This window comes from Cervus canadensis, chromosome 20, assembly GCF_019320065.1.
Source record: "Cervus canadensis isolate Bull #8, Minnesota chromosome 20, ASM1932006v1, whole genome shotgun sequence".
NCBI classification, from domain to species: Eukaryota; Metazoa; Chordata; class Mammalia; order Artiodactyla; family Cervidae; genus Cervus; species Cervus canadensis.
This window is the reverse complement of record NC_057405.1, coordinates 28619525-28640216: the sequence shown is the minus strand read 5'-3', so window position 1 is coordinate 28640216 and position 20692 is coordinate 28619525. Positions and strand designations below refer to the sequence as shown.

General features: G+C 41.2%; 1 protein-coding gene across 1 annotated transcript in view; it reads left to right on the top strand.

Moving 5' to 3' along the window:
- IMPG1 (interphotoreceptor matrix proteoglycan 1) overlaps positions 1-20692 on the top strand; it is a 147880-nt gene that overhangs the window by 56641 nt on the left and 70547 nt on the right. The window contains 5 exon segments of the mRNA XM_043439397.1: positions 3734-3792; positions 7929-7949; positions 9320-9567; positions 11731-11807; positions 12800-12869. Coding sequence (XP_043295332.1) covers positions 3734-3792; positions 7929-7949; positions 9320-9567; positions 11731-11807; positions 12800-12869 — 475 coding nt within the window.

Here is a 20692-nt window from a genome sequence, read left to right as displayed (position 1 = left end):
GTAAGTGACTTGGGGTTATCTGCTCATGACTGCTCTAGTCCTTGGTGTAGACAATATAGCATCAGCAGTAATTTTAGATAGCGTGATGATGCAGGCATGAGGATGAGTTTAGAGAATGAAAGGATGCACTCAACTCGATTAAGCAAAATTTGCTGAGTCCCTACTATATGGGTGACAGACTGGAAGGGAGGGACAGAGATAAAGTAGAATAAATTTTACATGAGCCCTGGGTCAAAGAAGCATAGTTGCAGTGAGGGAGGCAGCATGCTCCTCCTGGACCATCTTGGGAGATATATGGCGGTAAGTTCTAGAACAGTAGGGAGAAGATATAATGGAGCCTGACTTTGGGGAGTTACAAAGGCTTTTCAACAGAGATGTTTGAGCTGCCTTTGAATGATGAGGGGTGGGGAAGACAGTCAGTGAGCAGAAGGTAGACCTTGCCTCTTGGGCCAAAGGGATAAACAGTCACAGAAGTTGGGAAGAAGGACAGGGTGTATTTAGGGAGACACAGGGGTTAGTTTAGGGTGACTCAAGGACAGGATATTTGCCAAGGGAGTTAGGATGGCAGGGAGAGCAATGGAAAGGTACTTAGGGGGTGGACAGGGTAAATTGTAGAGGATCTTAAATGCCATTCTAAAGAATTGGACTTTTTCTCCTTTTTCTTTTTTTTCTTTTTCCTGTTTTCTTTTTTTTCTTTCGATGTCAGCCAGGATGATTTTATTTTATTTTTTGTTGGACTATAGCTCTTTTACAATGTTGCGTTAGCTTCTACTGCACAGCAAAGTGAATCAGCCATATATGTACATATAGCCCCTCTTTTTTGGGTGTTTTTCCCATCTAGGTCACCACTCGGAGCCCTGCCCTGAAGCAGAGTTCCCTGTGCCATACAATGGGTTCCCATCAGTTATCTGTTTATAGACAGTCTGTATATGGACCTTATTCAATAGGCAGTGCTGCCTATCACAGGATTTTTAGGGAAGAGCCACAGATATGAAACAATAAACTTGGTAAAAAAAAAGTGTAGTCAAGGAGACATCTTCCTTCTCCCCACCCCAACACACCCCCAAAACTCCCCCTTTCCCCTACACATCATTCAGAAAAACCATTTCAGCAGACAGGGAGGGTGTGCCTGCCATGGGAATAAGGAGAACTTGGTGGCATTGAAAGGTGTGGGGGGTTTGGACCAGCGTGTGCTGGTGACTGGCCGGAGGGAGCGCAGGGGGAAGGTGTGTAGGGACCGCTGGGCTCTCTGGATGGAAGCTGATGAGTATCCGTGACCCTGACTGAGACAGGGCGCCGGGGGAGGCAGGCAGATCGGGAAGGACGAGACTGACTCTGGTTCGGACATTTGCAGTTAGTGGCAAAGTTGGGATCTGCAGGGGAAGGACTCGGAGCTGTGTCTCAGGTGATCATAGAAGCGTGGGAGCAAACCAGATCCCCCACGAGAGGCAGAGCGGAATGGGCATGCTGCTGCTGCTGCTGCTAAGTCACTTCAGTCGTGTGTGACGCTGTGCGACCCCATTGATGGCAGCCCACCAGGCTCCCCCGTCCCTGGGATTCTCCAGGCAAGAACACTGGAGTGGGTTGCCATTGCCTTCTCGGGAGTGGGCATGGGGAAGGCAGACAGGGCGGGTCAAAGCTCACCTCTCCAGCCTCGCTTTCACCCTGCTCTCCTCCCACGCCTCGCTACAAACTGTTATCGACTTCCTCCTGGTCTCTTTTGCCTCCCTGCTTTCCCACTAGTGAGCTGCGCAGGGCACATCTCCATGGTGATGCGTCCCAAGAGCCTAGGCAGAGCCCAGGGCCAACTTCCTGCCTGAGGAGCGCAATGCGAGGCTGAGCAGGCGGACCTGCAGACTCCTTGCAGTTAAAGGAGCCGGTGAAGCCAAAAATACTAAGAGGGTGGAGCAAAGGAGACTGAGAAAGAGGCCAGAGGAATGGAAAAGGACCCCAAGAAAAGCAGGAGCTGGGTGGAGAAGGGATGCAGAATGCTGCTGGGTTTGGCGAGGAGTGTCCCTCCCGGGGAAACCCAGAGACAGAAGCCAGGCAGCCGTGGGTCAGGGAGTCATTGAACACTGCAATTGTAAAAGATTCTGATCATATGCCTCATTAGCAAGGTCAAATCAAGAAAATGTAAAGTCCGTGTAAACCTAAGAGCGAATCTAATAAGATTAGAGGCTGCTGCTACCGTTTTTTCACTCATTCTTTTTTTTTTATTTTTTCAATTGAAGTATAGTTGCTGCACAATATTATTTGTTACAGCTGTACAGTATAGTGATTCACAGTTTTTAAAGGTTGCATCCCATTTATCATTATTATAAAACATTGGCTATATTCCCTGTATTGTACAGTGTATCCTTGTAACTTATTTTATAGACAGTATTTTATACTTAACCCCATCCTCTTATTTTGCCCCTCCTCCTTTTGTCTCCCCACTGGTAATCTCCAGTTTGCTATCTCTAGCTATCTGTGTCTTTTTTTGTTATATTCACTAATCTACTATAGGCTTCTACCATTTTATTTAGGTACAAATAAATTTAATAATAAATTTAGGACAGCAGCCAGTTTGACTTTAACAATCCTTTAAGCATCACAGAATTTTCCAAATCATATACTACAATGGACTTGAATTAGGGCAAACCCTGGGAGATGGTGACAGACAGGGAGGCCTGGCCTGCTGCAGTTCATGGGGTCACAGAGGGCCAGACACAGCTTGGCGACCGAACAGCACCAACAATAATTGTGTTAGTTGCTCAGTCGTGTCTGACTTATTGCAACCCCATGAACTGTAGCCCACCAGGCTCCTCTATCCATGGAACTCTCCAGGCAAGAATATTGGAATGGGTTGCCATTTGCTTCTCCAGGGTACCTTCCTGATCCAAGGATCAAAGCTGGGTCTCCAACACTGTGGGTAGATTCTTTACCATCTTAGCCACCAGGAAAGACTAAGTGGAAGTGAAAGTCATTAGGAAAGACTAAGTGGAAGTGAAAGTCATTTAGTCATGTCCAACTATTTGCGACCCCTTGGACTATAGAGTCCATGGAATTCTCCAGGCCGGAATACTGGAGCTGGGTAGCCGTTCCCTTCTCCAGGGGATCTTCCCAACCCAGGGATCAAACCCAGGCCTCCCGCATTGCAGGTGGATTCTTTACCAGCTGAGCCAGCAGGGAAACCCTGTGTGTTAGTTGCTCAGAAAATATGATCATTACTCAGTGTGTGGGATTCCCTCATAGCTCAGTCAGCAAAGTGTCTGCCTGCAATGCAGGAGACCTGCGTTCGATTTCTGGGTGGGAATAATCCCATGGAGAAGGAAATAGCAACCCACTCTAATATTCTTGCCTGGATAATCCTATGGACAGAGAAGCCTGGAGGGCTACAGTCCATGGGGTCGGAAGAGTTGCACACGACTTAGAGACTAAACTACCACTCAGTGTTTATAACTAAAAGTCCTGTAGCTTTCTTCCAAATCATACTACCTTAAATTATTTCATATTTTATATAAGGCAACCAGTAAAGCAGCTCAGAACTACCCAATTATTAGCTTTTAGATGAATAGCAAAGCACTTTCCTCTGGCTTTCAGAAATAACTGAGAACAAAGAGTTTGGCCTCAATCGTTACTTCAGTTTTCATTTTTTCCACTAACTCATCAAAAGTGTTTAGGCTTTTTCAGTTAGGTAAGACCTGGCCCAGTAGAACCAAAGAGGGTTTCATAAATGTTTTTCTCTCTTCAGATGCAAAAGATATTTAAGAAACTTCCAGGATTCAAAGAGATCCACGTATCAGGATTTAGGTAAGAAAATTGGACTCTTCTCAATGTTTAAATTTACTATCTCTCTATCCTCTTTTAAAGGCAATGTCATGAGGATTTTAAGGTCCCTTATGCCCCAGTTGTTTAACTCTGCCAAACCCTGAAATCTAAATACATTTCAGATAAAGGAGTTGTCTAATTAGAACATGACTCTAGGTGATTTTTAAGGCATAACACAGGAGCTGCTCCTTCCTCCCTCTGGAGTCAGAAACATGGCTTTCTGCAAAGAGCTTGTCCTCTGTCCTTGGCAATGTCACTACAGAACCTTTTAGGAAAATCCCTCAGCAAAAACAGACCCAAAAAAAGTAGCAGTTAGTTACCTTGCTGTCTGATTGACTGTTTTCCTATCCAGTGCTAAATACTGTCATTGTTTAAGCAAATCAGGCTGACCCTGGGGTGACGGGGGAAACTAATAAAGAGTGGTACCCAAGGGGTAAGAGAACTGGGGGGACAGGGGTGGGGATGCAAGTACCTTTTTATCACTTTGATGTCTGACCATATTTTTACATCCTTCATATGTCTGAACCATAGTAATGTATTACCTTGCAAAATTTATAAAATTGAAATTTTAAATAGAAGACATGAAATAAAATAGTGCCACACTGAAGCAGAGTCCCATCATGTTCATAGGGCTTGCTGTCAAGCAGGCATCTCAATAGTCTGATGTGAATTCAGGATTTGGGGCAAGATTTATTTTGCAACTTTAAGTTCTCATCATTCAAAACATTTACAAGTGGGATCATAATATGGTATTTAAAAAAAAATAACCATGCCACAGGGCATATAGCAGCCGTGGTGTGAGCAGAATGAGATCCCTTGCAAGGAGGGGGATGTGTAAAATGGGAGGACACACCTCACTCAGAGTCCTTCCCAGCCCGTCATCATCTGATGTCTTAAAGCAAGAATGTCCATAGGGCAGGTTCCATACTCACAGAGAAGAGCTTTGGTGGGGGGCAAGGTGAGGGGCTGTCCACACATTTATTTCTCTTGAGTTGTCAGGCACCTCTGGTTTGTGTAATTCCAGAAGAAGGAAATGTTGACATGAACCATGAAAGTAACAAAAGATGAAACTCTTAACGTTTACCGAACCAAACTTGTTTTTTTGTTTGTTTGTTTGTTTGTTTGTTTTAATTTTAAGATGCTGCTCCACAGTACTCCATGTGAAATCAGATGGATTAGAGGGGAATAAAAGGTGATAGAAGGATACTAGTGTAGCACAAGGTCGTCTGGATAGATCATTGCAGTGAAAGAACAAATTTTTAATTTAAACCTGACAGAAATGATAGGAATTCTCTTGGTGAATGTTCACGTACTCATTATCCCCACCCTTCAAATAAATTGAAAAACTAATAATAAAAAAAAAATGTTTCAGAAGGAAACCAAAATGTTAGGTGATGAAATTTTGCACAGTAAAAATTTTAAAGACATATCCCTTGAAATTGCATCTTTCCCATGTGCTTTTCTCTGTAAGAATTTATTCTTATTTCTGTAAAGGATTCTTCTAATGTAAATTTGACCACATTTTGCCAGTGATTTCCATTATGTTGTATAGACTTAGTCTCCCAGAAAATGTTTTGACCCCTGAATACAATAAATAATATGCTTATGAGTGTGGCAAACTTTTAACCATGAAAGCAATGCTCAGAATATTGTAAAGCAAGCTTCTTATGAAGGAAATTGCTTTCTCATGGAGCCAGATCCCCCCACAGAAGACCTAAAACCATAGGAGTCTCAGAGTACCCTCTTTTTGTGAGCTCAATTGTAGAAAACCTGATCTACAATTGCACAAGTACATTTATGTCAGTGACCTCATTTGGTTCTTTCAACACAACGGGGAAGTAATTAGAAGACCTATTATTACCATAATTATAAGGAGGAGCAGTAAAAGTTCCACTTTAAATATCGCTTTAACAATCACCCAGTCTAGTTAGAAAGTGCTGTGCCTAGGCGTTCAGGGTGTCCAACTCTTTGTGACCCCATGGACTGCAGCCCACCAGGCTCTTCTGTCCACGGGGATTCTCCAGGCAAGAACACTGGAGTGGGTTGCCATGCCCTTCTCCAGGGGATCATCCCAACCCAGAGATCAAACCCAGGTCTACCTGCATTGCAGGTGGATTCTCTACTGTCTGAACCACCAAGGAAGCCCAAGAACACGCTGAGTGGGTAACCTACCCTTTCTCCAGGGGATCTTCCCAACCCAGGAATCAAACCAGGGTCTCCTGCTTTGCAGGTGGATTCTTTACCAGCTGAGCTACCAGGAAAGCCCAGTTAGAGGGTACACTCCTTCAAAAACTTACACACAAATATCCACAGCAGCTTAATTGTATTAACCAGGAGCTGGAAACAACCCCAATGTCCTTCAACAGAGCCGCAGATAAACAAATTATGGTATATTCTTATCATAGGCTTCTACTTAGCAAAGGAACAAACCGTCGGAATGCATGACAACATGGATTTATTTCAAAATAATTATGTTGAGTGAAAGATGCCAGAAAAAAAAAAGGAGGAGTATGGTATAATTCTATTTGCATTTAACTCTAGATAATGAAAAGCAGGGCTTCCCAGGTGGCACTAGTGGTAAAGAATTTGCCTGCCAATGCAGGAGACTTAAGAGACTCGGATTCCATCCCTGGGTTAAGAGCCCCTGAAGGAAGGCATGGCAACCGACTCCAGTATTCTTGCCTGGAGAATCCCACAGACAGAGGAGCCTGACAGGCTACAGTCCATAGGGTCACACAGAATTGGACACAACTGAATCAACTTAGCATGTCAGCATACACAATGCAAGCTAGTCTATGGTAAGAGAAAACAGATCAGTTGTTCCTTAAGGAGGGGGAGACAGAGAGGGATGAAAGGGGAGGATTATAAACAGGCATAAGTAAACTTTTGGGGGTATGAATTTGATTGTAGTGATGGTTTCACGGGTGTATAGTATGAAATTTATCAGACTGTACACATGCAACATGTGTAGTTTGTTTTATGACAACTACATCTCAACAAAACAATTCTGTGAAGTTAATAGGACTGGGGTCTTGGCCCAGGAAGCTAGTCTTTCTCCAGAGCTTCACAGATTGAAAACTATTGCTGAAAACAAGCAAGAGACAAGCCCTGAAAAAATGTCTAGTAGTAGGAGCAGAGTCCGTTTCAATCATGTTACATCAAAGAATAACAGTGAGTGAATTTGTGATCCAGGCAGAAAGAGCAGCAATGCAAATCCCATCACATGTGTAGAGTCCTTGTAAGCAGTTAGCGCTTGAGACATAAAGTGGGAAAACTGAATGTAGCTTCTGAGCTAAATTCACATATATGCCCAGAGAAGTCCAGAATGTTTTTTCAGTCTGGTGACCAAATGACCTTTCTGGCACAAGCAGGTAGTGACATGGGAAACTGAACCCAGGTTTACAGTCGTGTAGGCCAGGGTTTGAATACCAGTTCTGCCACTTTCCAAATGATAGCTTTCCCTCTCTCTGCATCTTCCCTCATCTATGAAACGGGAGTCTTGTTGTTGAAAAGATTAAATGAGGATGAACCTAAACTGCTTGCAACAAACCACCCTCTCAATAAACAGGTATTTGTTTTTTCTGCAGCCTGTTCCACAGCAGATTGTACCATCCCCCTTAAGTCTTACTGATTAAAGCAATTCAAAAACAATCAGTCAACAAAACTCCAGTTCCAGGGTCAAGTCTCAGATAAATTAACTTCAGGAATAAACTAATCATATAATGCCATACAGAGGATGAGAAACCCTTTTACAAAATATTTTTTTAAGAAAACTTCCTGGTACTAGTAGCACTGAAAACCTGAGAGCTATAGGATATATTTGCAACCTCTATAAAAGGAATATAAGGAAATCAAAGAGTTTAAATATGCATAATCTTTGCATTAGGGCTCAAATTCTAATAAGAAACATCATAGAATAATGTTTACTTCCTGAGATTCATATGGTTCTCAGAATTTCCATCCAGATTCTGATGGCAGTTTATATGTTTCCTTCAAAGCTCTGAACAAACATGAGAGACAGTGCAATATGTATGTGAATTGATTCATTGGATGTCTCAGTAAATTTGTTGAAAACTCTTTCTCCTTTCCATGTTCCCCTTGTGCATGATGAAATGAAGACCAAAGAAAGAAAGAGATGGGTAATTTGAACTTTTTTTCCTACTGTTTTGAAATATAGTACTGTTTTGAAACATAGACACATTTATATGCTAATCTGTTAGAGACCATTTTTACATATAAAATCTGGATAAGTCATTGACTATTGGTGACTTAGTTTAATGGGAGTAGCTGATCAATTGGTCAGCAGTAGAAAAGAATTCTTGAATCAAAATCACTACATGAGATACAAAGGTAAAAGGTGACTTTATCAGTGGAAGTGTCTTCTATAAAACTCAAAAGCTTTTCAGAAGAAAATCATAAAAGTGCCTATGTGCAATGCAAGTATGTCTCAACAATTTCCTAAATGTCATATGTTTGGGCAGTTGTCAGTCTGGTTGCATACTCTTGCATGCAGCATACCTAGGTCTGGAATAAAGCAGAAAAACTAATTTGCCCCTTGGCTCCAAGGTCAGTGTGACTGGGCAAAGGGCCCACTATACCTTGGAGAGCTCAGTAACAGGCATCTAGCTTGGCTCCTGTAATTGATGAAATAACCAAATGTAGACTTTGACTAATCATGTGGCCTGAAGAACTGCTGAGAATACACATTATTGGCTCCTGTGGCCTTTAAAACATTTTTGTATCCCTCTGTGTGAATTTATGGCATAAACAAAGAGGTGAAATCTGGTCTTAGACAACAGAGCTAAAGAGAGTCCTGTTTCATTTATAAATGCATAAGGGCATTGAATCAATAAATATGAGAATAAATACAGTTAATCATGAACTACTTCCCTTTCTCTTTTCTCACATCTTCCTTCCAAGATGTTATTTTAAAAGCAACTTGAGGGAAGACAAAATTATGTTTAATATAGAGCTGTATCTTTTTAATTAAAAAATGCTTCTTGAAAAAAACAGGAAAGAAATAGCCTTGAGAACTGAAGTTTTGACTTAGTTACAATACTTAAACATTATTGTCCTATTGCTCTATCCTACTTCTATTTCACAGACCTTCCTAAAGGAGGCTACTTGTAGATAAAAAAAAGACAATTCATCCTTTTTACTGATCGGCCACAAAAAACACTGGTCAACATCAGCAACTCTTGACAATTAACACTTTTTCACAAAGACCTGAAATGAAACTCTATGGCCCCTTGATCCAGTTAGCAGTCCCTCTTCAAGCTGGATTTAAGTCTCATCATAACAATCTATTCCAGAGCTAAAATATACATTAATTCTTTCCCGCCTTTCAAATTTCTGATAAACACTGAGATTAGTTTCAAGTGTGATATTCATTAAGAGCCCGTCAGGAAAGAGGTTGAAGCTGTCCTGAAGCTTTGTAGCAGCACAGTGGTTCTCTTTACAAGGCATGTAACAATGGCTTTGGGTGTGACGTGTCCCCTGCTGTCTACAGGACAAGCTCCACAGAGATGCAACTTACAGCCATCTTCAAGAAAGGCAAGGCAGAAGCAAAAAGCCCTGCCAGTGACCCTCTGTCATTTGATTCCAACAAAATTGAAAGTGAAGGAGACCCTCATGGAACGATGGAGGAAGAGAAGCAAAGAGAACTCTATCCCACAGCTTCAGAGCTCAGGAAGTTGATCAGCAGAGCCCTGGAGGAAGACCAGTCCTTGGATGTGGGGACAATTCAGTTCACTGACGGTCAGTGGGTGATTTCATAGTTCTGGGATTATCCTCATTCTGATAGAGACAAGGAGGCTTGAATGTCTCCTGGTCACTGTCATTTTAATGGGTCCTGTAGAGTCGATCATTTCTGTGACTTTTGTTGCTTTTTTGTTTTGTTGTTTTGCTATTGTTTTTCAGTCACTATGTCCAACTCTTTGCAACCCCATAGATTGCAGCACACCAGGCCTCCCTGTCCCTCACAGAGTCTTCCCAAGTTTGTGTCCATTGAATCAATGATGCCATCCAACCACCTCATCCTCTGTCATCCTCTTCTCCTTTAGCCTTCAATCTTTCCCAGCATCAGGGTCTTTTCTAATGAGTCAGCTGTTCACATCAGGTAGCCAAAGTATTGGAGCTTCAGCATCAGTCCTTCCAATGAGTATTCAGGGTTGATTTCCTTTAAGATTCACTGGTTTGATCTCCTTGCTGTCCAAGGGACTCTGAAGAGTCTTCTCCCACACCATAGTTTGAAAGCATCAGTTCTTCTGTGCTCTGCCTTCCTTACGGTCCAACTGTGACTCTGGAAGGTATCATTTCTGTCTCTCCTCACTGTCCCCAGGGTCTCATTTGATAAACCTTTCATGACCACTTCATGCCATAAATGGCTCTAGGGAAGCCGACAGCTGTAGCTCCATCCAGCTCAACAACAGTCGCCCACCAAGTCCAGGTGGAGAGAAGAACCTGGGTGGTATTCCCCTGGCACAACCCAGATTCCCTCATGTAGTGAATTGGTCGGGGCACAGGAGGAAACAGATGGCACATTCAAATTAGAGTAATTTGAGAAGAGTTTGATAAAGGGACTATTTGTAAAGGTTTCCCTAACTCCCAGAGGTAGAGGAGGAAATGGCAACCCACTCCAGTACTCTTGCCTGGAAAATTCCATGGACAAGAAGAGCCTGATGGGTTACAGTCCATGGGGTCACAAAGAGTCAGACACAACTGGACATGCACGCTCTGCCCAGAGAACTAGAACAGTTCCCTGGGGCTGGAAGCAGTAAGGCCCTGCCGCTACCTCCAGGCCTGATCTAACAAGCAGTCCCCAACCTTTTGGGCACCAGGGACCAGTTTCATGGAAGACAGATGAAGGGGGAAGGGAATGATTCAGCAGTAATGCAGCGGTGGGGAGCCATGCGGGAACGGCAAATGAAGCTTTGCTCCTTCACCCACCATTCACCTTCTGCTGGCCCAGTCCCTGTCAGGCCTTGGACTGGTATGGGCCTGAGGGTTGAGGACCCCTCATCTAAGCCATCCCAAAGACAGGGAGTGAGGAACCACTGATATGGTTCATATAAGTCAACTTCTCGGGGCAGAGAGTTGTGGAGAGAGAAGAGTGTATAGATCTGAAGGAGTCAGCGGAGAAGCAGGACCCTCAGAGGGTGCCTGGAGGGACCCAGGAGCCTGGAACTCTTCACAATTCCCAGTGCTCCAGGCATAATAGATGAGCTCTGGAAATGTCATTTTAGTGTGACCTGGCATGAAACTGGCATTCTCTGTCAGTTCTGTTTCTGTAATTTAGATAGTCAAACTCAACTCTGGAAAACTTTACAAAGATCTCTTGGGATTAGATAGAGGGCATGTCAGTAAAGATGTCAGTAAGCATTAAAATCCTCTTGGTTCACTTTTGAATTTCTAGTTCAGTGAAAAACTTCAGGCTCATCTTCGAGGCCACCTGATACTCTGGGTTGGTCTCTTGGTAAAATCCTTTGGGATAATCTGAAAATCTGGCTTCAGGGTGGAAGCAAGCCTCACAAGGACTCACAAATGGTCCTTGGCTCCAGTATTTATTCTAGACATTCCTTTCTTTGTCAGCTTAGCAATATTTTTGTTCCCACTGGCCTAGCCAGTGAGCCTGCCTGCTTGGTCCAAATGTGTACAACTAACAACCTTGAAAACCACCTTAATAACTGTTCTATCACATAGACTTGCACAATGCACCCCCTGCAACCATCCTTCGGTAGATCCTAAAGGATCAATGACCACCAATGCATCTGATGCTGATTTCTTGATAATTTGTTGTACCCTCCTTAAGGACTGACTTTTGCCACATTTTACAACCCTCACTGTTTTACTGCCCCAACCACAAAAAAAAAAAAAGGGCAGGGGGGACACTGAACCCTTGTGATATTTTTTCACCCACAGAAATTGTTGAGTCATTGCCAAGCCTGGATCCTGACACCCAGTTGGTGCTGCCCACTCTCCCCACTGGTATCACAAAGGTGAGTTTGTTATCCTTTGTCCTTCAAATAGGAACAAAGCCTCCAAACTTCCATCAGAAAAAAACAGCCTAAGGACTGAACAGAGCAAGATCCCCTCTGCAGTGCCAACTGAATCTAAAAAAGAATGCATACATGTATGTATATAACTGAGTCACTTAGTACACCTGAAAGTAACACATTTTAAATCACACTGCTCCAATAAAAATAATCAAATAAATATAATTATTTACTGTGTTTTACAGGCAGTACTTGCTTACCCACTTTCAGTGTCTGTATTAATAAAACATAATACAACTTGCATTTCAAATATCCTTAAATTCAAAGTTTTCTTCAACACAGTTAGAGCTTTGTTCCAATTACAATCAGAATTTGCCTTTTTTGATAAAACAAAAAAGTTTTATCGTATTCGTGAAGTGAAAAAGAATACTTGCAGTAGAATGTATTATTTGACTTTGACTTTCTGAAACAAATACAAGCATAAAAATATATTCATTCTTAAGTCTTAAGGTCTTTATATATTTCATGGGGGTTGCAAGTATAAATTAATGTCTTAGGAAGTACAAAGTTATGAATTCAGTAATAATTTTTGTATTTCATTTAAAGGTATGTTCATTTAATTTACGCTAAAAGTTGTCACTGGGGGTTCATAACTGAAAGTGATGACTAAGCTCTATCCCCTTTTTCAGTGAAAGAATTCATAAGTTCAAACATGATTGATGCAAGTTTCAAAGTATTTCAGTTATAAGTTGACCCCACACAGGCAGACTCAGTTAGCCAAGAGATTGTATTCTGCTGCTGTATCAATGCATCTTTTCCTTTCAGGACTTGTTTCTGTATCAGAACCTATATCAGAATCCACAGTAGATTCAAGTCAACTACAAAATGATTTGCTTAAATTTAAATGAAAAAATAATAATAATAAAGAGCATAGCCCTTCTCAGATACAGAGCAATGTCCCTTGTCAATACCTGTCTCTCTAAATTCTTCTTCAGGATGCTACCCTGAGTCCAGAACTTCCTCTTGGTCAACCCAGGCTGGAGACAGTGGACAGAGCAGGACACAGTCTATCTGGTGAGTAGAGTCTATGTTCTAGAGTCACAGACCCTTCCCGTAGGGTCTATGTTAGATGACAACATCCTTTTTAAGGAATCCATCTATGACACTGCTTCAAAATCCAGTGATTAAAGTCCTCCTCAGCTCGGGAGAGGGTTGGGTCCCCACAGCATTTCCAGCTGAAGAGCCATCCACTGAACTTCTGACGAGGCGATCACCCTCAGCCTCCTTTCCTCAGCTCTCGGCCCCAGCCCCCCAGAGAACACTGAAAGCCCTTTCCCGATAGATCTGGTGAAAGAAGCTGAAACCAAAGCAGCACCAACTGCCCACACAGAACAGCTGTCTCTGCTGGGCTTCAAACCTGAGAGCTTATCAGGACAAGGTAGGTCCTAAAGCCCACATCCACGGCAAGGGGCTATGGCGACAGAGGACTGGGCCCTGACAATCAGTGTTTGGATTCCTGTTCACCATATACAGGCTGACCATGGATACTGTCTGTTCCTCCATGTGTGTTTCTTTACTGCCAGTTACCGCAAGTGTAATTGGTCTATAAGGATGTCAATAAATACTGAAATCCTCCTGGTTCACTTTTTTTTATATTTTTTTACTTTTTCAGTAATTTTTTTTTAATTGAAGTACGGTTGATTTGCAATGTAGTGTTAATTTCTGCTAAGTGATTCAGTCATACATATGTACACATTTTTTTCAGATTCTTTTCCATTATGGTTTATCACAGGACATTGAATATAGTTCCCTGTGTGACACAGTAGGGATCTTATTGTTTATTCATCCTGTATATAATGGTTTGCATCTGCTAAACTCAAACCCCCAGCCCTCCCTGAATACCCTCCCTCTTGGCAACCACGAGTCTGTTCTCTATATTTGTGAATCTATTTCTGTTTTATAGATAGTTTCATTTGTGTCATATTTTAGATTTCACATATAAGTGATATCATATGGTACTTGTCTTTCTCTTTCTGACTAACTTCAATTAGTATGGTAATCTCTAGTTCCATTCATATTCCTGAAAGTGGTATTATTTCATTTTGTTCTATAGCTGAGTAGTATTCCATTGTTTATCTATACCACATCTTTATCCATTCATCTTTCAACATATGTTTAGGTCATTTCCATGTCTTGGCTATTGTGAACACTGATGCTATGAACATTGAGATGCCCGTATCTTTTTGAATTACAGTTTTGTCTGGATACATGCCTAGGATTAGGATTGCTAGATCATATAGTAATTCTATCTTTAGCTTTTTGAAGCTCCAAGTTCACTTCTGAATTTTCAAGAATGTTTAATTTTGAGGCAATAGGGTCAAATTTTCTCACAATTTAGGAGGAAATCTTTATCAATATATGAAGACCTTAGGAAAACAAAAGTCAATATTCTGCAGAAGAGTCCTTTTTAGTGCAAGAAATGGTGGATATAATGGCTTTGAAAGTGAAAGTTAGTCACTCAATTTTGTCCGACTCTTTGTGACCCCATGGACTCTAGCCCACCAGTCTCCTCTGTCCATGGAATTCTCCAGGCAAGAATACTGGAGTGGGTTGCCATTCCTTCTCCAGGGAATCTTCCCAACCCAGGATCAAACCCAGGTCTCCCACATTGCAGGCACTCTTTTACTAACTGAGCCCCCAGGGAAGCCTCTTAGGAATCTCTATGCTTCCCACTTTATACAGCTCTCTGGTGAAGCTCTAAATAAAAATGCCTTTAAGGAAACATGGAACCTCAGAATATGAGGCTGATAAGTATGATCTATGATTCTAAGTGAAAATGCCAGGAAAGATTGTTGTCGTTGATATTTTTACAGGCGTTTTACTGTTTTAGTTAGAGCTCTTTACAAACTTCTACAGGTTTGAGTGGTCTGTCTCACTTCTATTTTACTCATAAACCTTGTGTGAAATTAGTATGTAATTTTACTGTATACAAGGTTTTTCACAAAAACATATATTGCATGACTGCAGAACCACCTATTCAGATCATATCTGGTTTACATGATTATCAGTGAATGAATGTTAACCACATGATACAGTTATCTATTTCTGCATTATAAATCACCCCTGAAGTTAGTGTCTTAAATTAAAAACCATTTATTTTGCCCATAAATCTGAAATTTGGACAGGAATCAGTAGGGACAGCTCTTCTCTGCCCCATATTGTATAAGCTAGACTATCTCAACTGGTATTGAAGATCTTTTTTCAAGAGGGTTCACTCACATGGCTGGCAAGTCAGTGCTCAGCCAGAGCTGTTGGCTGGAGTCCTCGCTTCTTCTCTGTGTATCCTCTCAGAGGGGCTGCTTGAGCTTCCTCCCAGCATGATGGCTGGTTTCAAAGAGTCATTACCACAAGAGAAAACAAGTGGAAGGTGCCAATCTCCTCAGGGCCCAGAAACAGTGTCACTTCCTCACATACTGATGGTTAGGCAGCCATTTTGTTTAAAGAGGAAGGAACACAGATCTTGTCTCTTGATGGAAAAAGTAACAAAGTATTCATGGCTATTGATAATCAGCCACAATCCACATCAACCACTACTTTGACTTTTAAATTACTTAAAAGTTGCTTGGATAAAACAAACCACCTTTGATGACATGAGGGATATAAGGTTCTCACTGAATCCCTTTCCTTCATTACCATATCAAAAAAGCTTTATTATAAGATCAGCATTTCAGGTATATTAACTAAAATGATAGTATATGTATGGTGAAAGTATTATTGTAGTTTTAAAATTGCTTTACTGTTTTCATTTTATTATGCATTCCTTCCATTCATAAACATAGCATAGAACACTAAAGCTGGAAGGACTCTTAGACATTATCTAGTTAAACTTTATGTTTCACAGGTAAGAAAACCAAGGCTAGAGATGGAAAGTGCCTTGCTCAAGGTCACACCATAGCTGGTCACAAAGCCAGTACCATCCATCTGTTACACTATGCTTGGCTTTAAATGGCCCATCATTTAAAATGTTATGTTCTTGTGATCTTGTTTGCCCTCCACTCATAGACTTCTCTTTCTCTATTTCACTACATTATTATTGTTTTAGTAGTCTAGCCTTGTAAGCCTTCACCTTCTAATCTTACCTCCTAATCACTACAGTTTTCACAAGGTTTCACACAGTACAGGGACACAATTTTCACAAAAATCACAGATTTTGTTTTCAATTTAGCAGCTTCATTTCCATCTTCATTTTACTTGATGCTGCTGGCATGAGCTCCTACTGACACTGCCTTCTTAAAATTCCTTCATTCGGCTTCCACAAATGAATCATTCTTGTTTCTTAGGTTTTATTAATAATTTTTAATTAAAATGCTGCCTCCTTCCCCAAAAAAGATAATGATGGTTTACAGACATATGAAACACAGTAAGATTTTGTTTTTAAAGAACTGAAAGAAAATAGAAGAAAAGACAAAACAAAACTAGGTCAGATGATACTTTTACAGTAGTAAAAATATTTGGGAATAAGACAGAGGTGATGGTTACACTATATTGTGAATTTTCCTCACAATTACTGAATCATTTTTTTTAATCATCAGATATTTATAACTAATGAATAATTTTAGAATAACAGAATTAAGACAATATTTAGCTGAAGAGAGTCATCCCTTCTTTTGTATATTTGACATTTTACAATTTGAATCATTTGTTTTTTTAATTTATTTTATTGAAGTATAGTAGATTTACAGGGTTGTGTTAATTTCTGCTGTAGAGCAAAGTGATCAGTTATACACATATTTACATTCTTTTTCATACTCTTTTCCATTATGATGTATCATAGAATATTGAATATAGTTCCCTGTGCTATACAGTACAACCTTATTGTTTATCCATGCTGTAGTTTGCATCTGCTAATCTCAATACTTCCCTGCCCCACCCCTTCCCCCTTGACAAACACAAGTCTGTCATCTGTGTTTGTGAATCTGTTTCTGTTTTTTAGATTATCTCATTTGTTGAAACATCCACTTTAAAATGTCTAGCTTCATGCTATGTTTCACCTCAATAATATTTTTTTTAAAGTCACATGATTCTGTAGGGAAAATTGTATGCAAAATAAACATCAGAAAATTCTTTGTGTGCTTTAGGTGGTTCATGAATTTGGCTTTGAGATTCTTGGCAGACTGTACAGTGAGGACAATGCAATTAGTCACACAATTTGGAATCTGTATATGCTTAACAGCGTGGTAATTGCTTAGGAGAAAAATTTTCTCCTACAGGTCCTCTTAAGGAGGAGCATCTGGGTTACAGTGAACCGTGTCCTGCCTGTATCAGCTTCCCTACAGCATAAACTTGCTGTCAGATATTTCCTAGAAAGCGCTCACTGGAGATGCATAGCAAATGCCCAAGCCCAGTTCACAACAGCAGTTTCATGAGAGGGCAGCTGCTGACCGACTGCCTTCACTCAAGGATTGATTTTAGAATATCCATAGGAATGACTATACTGCATAACCTTCAGCCAATGCTCCATAAAATAAATAAAAAATTATACTCAGAACTGACCTTTTGATTAGTATTGATGAAGAAGCACTATATTTGCTGGCCTGGGCTTAGATAACAAATATGCTGTGTTGCCAATGAATGGGAGATCATACACTTTCAAACTCAGCCCGACCAGAGATAGAAAGCATGTATCTCAATGACCAGTGAAGACCCCAATTAGAAAACATCCCTGATAAAAGGGATATATATGTAGAACAGAGGGGGTCTTGGAACAAAGAGCAGCTCTAGGCAGGACCACGGCTTCCCTTCCTCATAAAATTCTGGGTCTTTCCCCAGCACAGGTATCTGACAGCCAGGACTCCACAGCCCTGCACCTTGGCATCACTAAGATAATTCTAGCCTGGGAAATTTTTAAGGTCAGTGTCACCGAACACCCTCTAAGCTATTAAAATCTCAGTCAAGTACTCATAGAAAGCTCTCAACTGAAGTAGTTTAATATAGTGGTTAATCCCGTGAGATAAAGTACTTGCAAAATGTGCCTCTGGAACTCTAAATGAATTGGTATCTATCTTGCCTGGAATTCTGAGGTCTTCTATTTTTATTTTTTTAGGGTACCCCTTTTTTTCTTGCAGAGACAGTTATCTATTAAGATCACACCTACTTCATAAATATAAGTCATATACCTGTAGAATAAACTCAACATAATGTTCTCTACATAACATGCATCTAACATATTCAAAAGTAGTATCAAATCTTTAGGATAGAAATTTTGTGTGTTTTGGTTTGGTTTGGGTTTGGTTTGGTGTAGGGGTGTGTAGACAGCAATACATTTTCCTGTTCACTCATTAGAATGATAACCTGATCTATCAAAAAAGAAGCTCTTTAGTGTTCTCTCAAATACCAGAGTTTTTCACTTGCTAGAATGCCTTGTAAGATGAAAGCCAGATCTCTCAATAAATTGCAGTATTCTAAAGGTGAAATAGCAAACTTTAGGCAGAGCTATTTTATACTGGACATTGTTTTGCCTTTTATTACCCTATATTAGACTGGATTCTCCAGAGAAACAGAGCCAATAGGGGATTAGATATAGAGAAAGAGATAGAGAAAGATAGAGATGATAGTGACAGAGGAAGAGATAGAGAGATGATTGAGATTCAGACAGAGATGGAGAAAGAGCCCACTTGGGCTTCCCAAGAGGCGCCAGTGGTAAAGAATCCACTTGCCAAAGCAGGAGATACAAGAGACGCGGGTTTGATCCCTGGGTCAGGAAGATCCTCTGGAGGAGGGCACAGCAATCTACTCCAAGTGTGCTTTCCTGGAGAATCCCATGGACAGAGGAGCATGCTAGGCTGCAGTCCATAGGATAGCACAGAGTTGGATACGACTGAAGCGACTTAGCACACAGCTCTCAGAGAGACGATAAAGACAGGGAAAGAGAGAAAGAGAAAGAAATAGAGATAGGTTTACTATAAGGAATTGGTTCATATGATTATAGAGGCTGTGACATCCCAGATTTACAGTCAGTAAGCTGGAGACCTAGGAGCATCAGTGGTGTAAGTCCCAGTCTGAATCCAAGTCCAAAAGCAAAAGAAGACCAGAATTCCAGCTCAAAGACAGATAGAGAGTGAAGTCTACCTTACTTCACCTTTTGCCCTATTCAGGCCTCCAACAGATTGGGCGAGGCCCACCCACATCAGGGAATAATCTGCTTTACTCAGCCTGCTAATTCACATCTTAATCCCATCCTGAAACACCCTCACAGACATGCCCAGAATAGTGTTTATCCAAATATATAGGCATCCCATGGCCCAGTCAAATTAGCCATCACAGCCCTTATCTGGGTAATAGGTCAAAACACCATGGCTTTCTGGCTTTTCTTAATCTTGCCTCAGCCTTTGACTCCAGTGAAAGGAGTCAGTGCGATGAGCTAAACTGAATGAACCCGTCAGAGAACTGGCTGCTCATGCTCCGTGAGGTCAAGGACTTGGTCTGTCTCTATTTATTGCAGTATCTTCAGTGTGAAGCCAGATGCGTAGAACATCTAGACAGGCAATTAACCTATGTTAAATGAGTTGAAGGAGTTAATGGACAAATTTATAGCATAATACCTCCGTGAAAGTCAGAGTTGATGGGTTAATTTGATTATTTCCCTTTTTGAAAGAGGAAGTGAAGTGAAAGTGTTAGTCACTCAGTCATTGTCCGACTCTTTGAGACCTCATGGTCTGTCCATGGGATTCTCCAGGCCAGAATACTGGAGTGGATTGCCATTCCCTTCTCCAGGGGATCTTCCCAACCCAGGGATCAAACCCAGGTCTCCTGCATTGCAGGCAGATGCTTTACCATCTGAGAAGCTCAGAGAGAGCCAATTAAGTGGTCCAGAAAGAATGGTCTCTTCTGGTTGGATTGCTCACCATTCCCACAATATGGCATCCATATTCACACTTTTGTGGCTTTGCGCAAATTATTTTCTCTGGTGCTTATAATACCCATCCATCCTTCTAGCCTGAAGACCTCCTACTGACACTTTAAGTTCCAGCTAACGTGCCATCTCCTCTGTGAAGCTTTTTCCCAAGTGCTACCTGAAAAGACTCGTAATTCCCTAACTCTAAAAAGTACATATACCTTCATCAGGCATTTACCACTCAGTACTAACGTGATTGCTATGCATATCTGGGGTCCCTCCAAGATTGACTTGCTGAAGTGAAAAAATGTGTTCTTATTCCTTTAAAAAAAAGAAATCCTGTACTGAGCACAGTGTCTGACACATGCTTGGGGTTTCATAACTCTTAGTTACTGTTGTCCACTTTATTGACATTGGTGTTTCTGGAGGATACCTCTTCCCCTGTTTCAGTCCTCATGCATCTCCAGAGACAGCCTCCTATGAAAGGTGATATTCCTTATTGGCAAATACTTCTGTCAAAATAAGCTAGCTGAACAACTTTAACCAGCTCCCTCACATGGGATGTATTAATATCACACTGACTCATGTGTAGGTCTAAAGTGGAGGAAATAGGCAATAAGCCCCTCTCCCAGCCAAAACATTTTATATCCTAACTCAACCAGAAGGGCCTGGTCAAGATGTTACTTAAATTGCTCTACTTCAAGATGAAAAGATAATGATTAAGACTTGGAAAGGTTAGTAAGAAAACCTCAGCTGAACATAATGACCACTGTGGTCAATATATTTGCCTTTTCTTCCCTGTACTTCTAAATCAAAGACCAAACAGTAACTTTTCCCAGCCAGAATATGGCATTTACAAAAATAGTTCAGCGAAGTCCATGGGGAAAATCCCATCTCAAGGAAGGAAGGGATGGCCACTCAGCAGAAGGTTGCAATTACACTCCAACCCTAGATAATGTCTTCCCAATGCCTGGAGAAAATAGAAAAGTAAAGG